This window comes from Amphibalanus amphitrite, unplaced genomic scaffold, assembly GCF_019059575.1.
Source record: "Amphibalanus amphitrite isolate SeventyFive unplaced genomic scaffold, NRLGWU_Aamphi_draft 001423F_arrow, whole genome shotgun sequence".
In the NCBI taxonomy this organism is placed as follows: domain Eukaryota; kingdom Metazoa; phylum Arthropoda; class Thecostraca; order Balanomorpha; family Balanidae; genus Amphibalanus; species Amphibalanus amphitrite.
Window position 1 is genome coordinate 14,960 of NW_024882916.1, and position 6,652 is coordinate 21,611.

Sequence of the window (6,652 nt, forward strand, 5' to 3'; positions counted from 1 at the left end):
ATCATATTCAAGTGACTAGCATGCACGGCGCCTTATAGTGTCCTGCTGTGGCATGGCCAGGCTGAGCATGCTAGACTGCCATTCGGCAGGGGTAGTTACCGTAGTCGCATGAGATCAAGTCATGTTGGCCTTGCATGACCCCATCTTTTACGTTTGTGACATTTAGTTCCTGTCGGTGCTCGTCTTTTATTGTTTGTCCTATAGCGTTTGCACGCGTGATGTCTCGTAAAATTGCCTTGCATGTCAATAGAGTTGAAATTATTTTGATACCGTGATGTCATATTGGGTGAATTGCCACTATAGTGACTCCTGTTCGACTGAAGTAATTGTTTGAATGCGTAGGTAGGTAAAATAAAGTGCCGACATGGGAATTCCTGTGCTTGCTGTACTTGTGAGGCTCAACGGGTGCCACGGTTTCTTTCTTAGCAATAAAAATTTAACTTGATGAAATGCAGCATATATTTTATCAACAGTTTAAAAAAACGCATTGTTGTAATGCTGAAAAACGCTCACGGTCAAAAACGTAATGAGAAATTTTGTACCTTGCTTCACCTTTTACATTTATATGCATGTATTTTAGAAAGCAAACGAGCCAGAATGGTAGCAAAACTTTTAACTTATTTTGTAACCAACGCCAAAATGACAAGCATTATGCCAAGATGTTTCATTTACCAAGACCCGACCATTGGTTTACCGGACCTTCCACTCCCTACAGTTTAAACATCACCCTTCTTGAGGGCTACGCGTACGGTAAACGGCGGCCCGACGGCACTTACACGGGTATGGTGGGCGAACTCCAGGCTGGACGGGCTGACATGACCGTCAGTGAAGTGTCATTTACCAATGAGCGAGAACAGGTCATCGACTACACTCAAACCGTGTCCGTAATCAGGTGAGGTGTTGGAGAAATGAAGATCGTGTTTGTTATGACGTCATTGGTGAAATACTGAGTTTGTGGGCTAAAGAGTGAGGTTGTTGGCTAATTGCAGACTGTTTCGGTTTTAATAATATTTTGGATGAATACAATTACAGACAGTGTTTGTTATAAGATGAGTTTATCAACTAGGCCTAGGCGCAAGTCCTTTGCTAATAGCCGGGTCAGATGCATCATGCATCCGGCCATCAGCTTATTTGTTTGAAAAAGGTCAAGGTGTCGATGATAATGTTTTATCAGGGATTCAGTGTCTGGAAGAAATCAAGTGGTGTTTATTTTATTGAACATTTCGTGGCAAAACTTTGTAACTCATACCGAATCTTGAATATCACAACCTGACAGCACTACGCCCACATCTATCTCCCACTCCGTTTGTCTGTCTGTCTGTGCAGTCGGCGTGTGTACGTGCACATCCCGACTGTGCTGGACAGCTGGTTGGCCCGCTACTCGCGTGGCATCAGCGCCGGCATGGTCGCCCTCTCGCTGGCCGCTGTCGTCCTCCTGGCGCTCACACATCGGTTCTGCGAGAGGATCCTGGCGCGTGCTCAGGAGGACGGTCGTCGAGAGGTCTTGAAGGATACTGATGACGGCAGGATGTTCCTCGAGGTTGCAGAAGGAGAAGCGGGTCTGGCTGACACGCTCTGGATCATGCTAGGACTGATGCTGCAACAAGGCGCAGATGTATGTCACGAATTGTGGTGATGTTATCCGGAAAAAGGTGGTGGCATTGTTAGCTGTATTGTAGTTGATCATGATTTGTAGATCATAGCCGTAAAACCATTTATCAGAGCTTCGTCCTGATTTCTGGAAATCGAAACGTACAAAGTCGTAACGTACAAAAAATTAAACTATACCACAAATACTTTTTGACATCAATTAACTACAAATTGGATGTGGTACGAAACGAACAAACCATGGGGGATTGAATAATACAAAGTCATATCCTCCAAATTGAAAATTTGCCATTCTAAACCCAATTTGCGCCTACGATTACGCTCTTACACCCCCACAGGACTCTCCCAGCGGGCTATCATCGCGAGTGGCGTTCCTCAGCTGTCTTCTCCTCGGTCTCCTGCTAACCACTGCCTATTCAGCCACTCTCATCTCGTTCCTGAGCTCCTCGGGCAGCCCGCGGCCGCCGTTTGCCGACCTGCAGGGCCTCACCAAGATGCCCGACTGGAGCGCCGGCTGGAAGGAGGGCGAGCTGATTGAGAACGTGCTGGTCAGTGTGCTGCTGATGATGTTATCATGCTAAGCAAATGCATTTTTGGTGATATCCTCGGGCTCAGAGTGAAAGAACAATGCGTATAATAGCTTATTTGTGTGATAGCTACTTTTTTGAAATAAGTCATTGACACCTCCCGATTTAAACACTTTTCATTGTAGGTAGCAAGCAAATTGCCGATTTTTCCTTTCTTTGATCAGCTGGTTATCAAATTTATACATAGATTAGTTACGGCTCACTTCAGGCTGCGGCCAAAATTCAATGAAAGTGTAGCAACTGATCGGCGCCCATTACCAGAAAAAAACCGCTAACCTCGCAAAACAATGCTTCCATATTTACCTACAGGACTGGTGGGCCCTGGCGGACAAATCAATGCCTGAGTGTCATACACTGATCCCCCTATATCTCAACAGGATTGGTGTGCCCTGAGGGACAACCCCATGCCCGATTGTCACACACTGACAGCCGTCTGGAATGGTCACGTTCTGCCCGACAAGAGAAACAACCTGGTGCAGAGCTACGAGGAGGGATTCAAAAAGGTGACACGACATGCAAAGGGATGAGTGCTTACTGCTTACATGACGTAGGCTTAATGTTCGATATGCATATGGCTTAAGTTATGCTGGCCTCAAAAGGTCATGCGTCATCATCGAAAGGTCACGTAGAGCATGCATTTATATGTTGATATCATTAGGAGCGATGGAAGTCGATTATATCTTCTGAAGAGATGTTATTCAGCCCATGAAGTGTCGCCGACCGTTGACATTTTAATTAATCGGCTAAATGCCAAGTAAACACATTTTACTGTATGCCTGGCCTATGCAAACCGGAGAGGTGTGGTATAAACTGGTGTATGCAAAGTGACCACGGTCGAAAATGTTGCATAACCAGTTTGCACTTAAGTCAACATTTTTGGATGTAAAAAAAAAAACGTTGCATTCATGCCGGATTGCTAGTGTTCATTTTTTTATCCCATTCGAGCTTTGTTTTGACGTTCACGATCAATCACTAGCGAACCATTTTTTTTTTGTACGATCCAGCAAAACTTTTTAAAACGGTATATGAGTATGTATTACAACTGTTGCGCATTTGCGACAGGTGGCGCGCGGCAACTACGCTTTTATCGCTCCCAATGAGGCGGCCGACTATCAGCTATCCAAGATGGCGCCCGAGATAGCGTGTCGTGTCCACAAACTGGAGGTAGAATACGCCCCCGGCGGTATCGCGCTCGGCCTACAAAACAACTCTCCGTACAAGGAGCTCTTCGACCAGAGGTGAGATCAGCGAGAAGTGTCAGAGCAAACAAGAACTATCGCGCTTGGTAAACGGCAGACTACGATAGAGCAGAACGAGAGTTGCAGAACGTGGTAGTTGGATGACATGAACGTCTACGGAAAGGTGATACGGCTTCATGCTATATATCTTTTCATTTTTTCTGCATCTCCTTTCTGTTGAGATCACTGAGATGTAGGTATCTCATGAACGTAAAGGACGGCTCCGAGCAGACAAAATACTTGTCACGCTAAAAGCGTCAAGTGGCAGGTAAATAGCATACCGTAAACGCCGTAAACGATAAAATATCTTTGACCTCTCTCTCCCTCTCTCTCTCTCTCTCTCTCTCTCTCTCTCTCTCTCTCTCTCTCTCTCTCGGCAGTCTGCAGCGTCTGGACGAGGCAGGAGTCACGGAGAAGCTCTACCGCTCCATCCTTCGCCAGCGGGAGGTCTGCAGCCCCCAGCTGGCCTCAGCCGCCACCCTGCTCCAGACCCTGGGTGCCTTCCTGCTGCTGCTAGCAGGGATGGTGTCCAGCGGGCTGATGCTACTAGCAGAGCGACTGCACAGCCGGGCAAAACGACGGAGGGATGCTGATAGGTAGGTGGCGCTTGGTGCTGTATAATGGTGTGGCGCTATGGTTGCTGATTGCGGGCATAGGGAGAAGGTACGTCGAACGCTTGGCGGCGCTGTTGGTACCGCATGTCGAATATAAGGTTCGCTGTGGGCGATAAATTTGCAAATACGCTCACCGAAGCTGGGAGAATGGGAAACAATTTAAGGTTTTGGTTTTTGGTTCAAATGAGACTTAATTAACCCGCGCCCTGATGGGGTCTGCCGAGCAACGCGGTCTGATGGGGGGGGGGGCATTTTGGCCCCCCCCCCCTAAGATCTCGAGAACCACGCAACATAGCGACAAGCGGTAAACGGCGTTGGATAGCCCCAACGGGGAACTACCTTGTGACCCAATTTCATTGACCTCGGTCAAACCGATGACGTCAAAGGTCAGGTCAAAGGTCGAATTTTCACCGTTTACAGGCATTTCAAGAAATGCGTTGTAAAATCGAGTAAAATGCATTTTATTGAAAATCATCGATGGGGAAATGTTCTTCAAACACATATTTTGCTATTTGAGGTCACTGATACCAGGTCAGGTCACAGAGGTCAGGTCACTGGGGGGGTCACAATATGAAAGTGTCGTGCGATGCATGTTTTATGGTCCATTTTACATGACAAATGCGATTATGTGGGTCAGGCAGACTTTTGGGCCAGCTCAGGTCACGTTTTGGTCAAGGTCAGGTCAAGGTCAGGTCAAGGTCAGGTCAAATTAGGTCAAATTTCAAAGCTGATATTTTTGCATAAAATGGGTATCGATTCGATGCAGCTCGTCACGGGGAGTTCAATGGTGGTCTCCGTTTTCCGCTAGGAGGTCTAGAATTGCTAAAAATTGAGTTCAAAAATTTGACGTCATCAATTTTTAACAGTTTTTTCGCTATAACTTGGCCTAAAATAGAGGTATCGATCTACAATTTGGTATGTATATCGAAGAGCGCAGGGACTATCACATATATTCCGGTTTTTCCGAAATTCGAAAAAAAAATGGAAATTTTTTGAGTTTTTCTAAAAAATCATTTTTTTTTAATTTTTGGGGGTCCAAATCCCAAAATTTCGAAACTCCGAGATAGCAGTTTTGTAGCGCCGTCTTTTGTTTACACAACCACATAAAGAACTTTAAAATTGCTTGTTAACTGTAGAATTGGTGAGCGTTTCAAGATGTCATGTTTTTTGCTCATTTTTACTCAAACATGACCTCAGTTTGACCTCAATAACTCCTGACCTGAGGTGAGCTGTGACTTGATATTTTGTATGAAGGTGTCAAATTGATGCCCGGTAAGGTACCCAAAATTTGGCGGCGCTGCGCGCCGCCGTTTTCACGCTATTTAAGACAAACCACAGGGGGGCCAAAATGCCCCCCCCCCCATCAGGGCGCGGGATAGCCTCTCCCCAGACTACTTCATGATTTGCTGATCAAGTGGATTTCATTGTTTGGTTTACTTATTGTTTGGTTCACCCAAGTAGTAAGATGAATCATTTTCAACGCGAATTTCACCTACATGTTGACCTCCCGTAAGGCTGATGCTTGTAATTCTTCTTTCAGAAATCACAAGCTACAGATCGCAAACCCCAGCATCAGGCGCATACCACGGACAATTCATCTGCAAATCAAGACGTGGTATTGAAGAATAGCCGCTCTAGAAGCTAATGCACCGAACATTTCACTTACCATGTACGTACATCCATTCGACACAATATCACTATAAGTTTAATACCAGAGGTTATCATGAAGCTGAAATGCTAGTTTTGCGGCATTTCGGAATGGCACTCCGAGAAAAACGCAATAGTCATCAAGACAGTACATACAACGCGAACGGTGGCACATGCTTTTCATTGTGTGTTCGTTTGGAGATTAGTTATTTGAAGATGTGTGCAAAGTTACAAGTACCTAACTAGGTCCTCACGCATCCACCTGTAGCATGATGTAGTATAATGTTGTTCATCATCGAATAAAAAGAAAGTAACACATGACTTTGTAGTGCTATGATGACAAAAGCTCAATCCTTCACTGCAAGGCATACCTACGAAAATATTGACCATGCACAAGGCAGTGAACATTGTAGAGTTTATTTGTCCCGTTCTTCTGAATGGATGTTATTATCAGTTATCTGATGTAGTCAGTGGCGGCGGAATAGGGGGTGCAGGGGGTGCAGCTGCACCCCCATCGAAAAACATGGGGGTGCAAACATATCTTTTTGCACCCCCAAAATCCGTACAAGGGGCCCATCGCATCATCCAATAAATTTTCTCCTGAAAACCAGTGATCGGGAAACGAACACTGATGTGGAATCATCCGGGATGTCCAATTATGGTCAGGAACGCCCCATGCTAGTCTTTGGGGCCCCCACACCGGCTAGAAGTGTCCCGAGCCGCATTTAGTGCTCCATGCGGCATCTGAGGGCTGCCACGACGGCCTCAGAGGGCCCTTTTATGACGATCTCTGAGGGCTCCCACGACAACCTCTGTCCCCTGGGGCCCTACAACGGCCACTAAGGGCCCTCATGACGACCGCTGAGGATCCCACAGAGACTCCAGGGCCCCAAGGAGACTCCAGGGGCCACGCTGGCCTCTAAGGGCCCTTATGACGGCCTCTGAGGGCCCTTACGAT

General features: G+C 46.4%; 1 protein-coding gene across 1 annotated transcript; it reads left to right on the top strand.

Moving 5' to 3' along the window:
• Positions 1–568: 568 nt before the first annotated feature.
• On the top strand, positions 569–5,777 carry LOC122372950 (glutamate receptor ionotropic, delta-1-like). Its single transcript, XM_043350635.1, has 7 exons — positions 569–892; positions 1,327–1,615; positions 1,947–2,156; positions 2,573–2,698; positions 3,258–3,433; positions 3,814–4,029; positions 5,588–5,777. Exons 1-7 carry the CDS (start codon positions 570–572, stop codon positions 5,667–5,669), a joined length of 1,422 nt encoding a protein of 473 aa, XP_043206570.1. The 5' UTR covers position 569; the 3' UTR covers positions 5,670–5,777.
• The last annotated feature ends 875 nt before the right edge of the window (positions 5,778–6,652 follow it).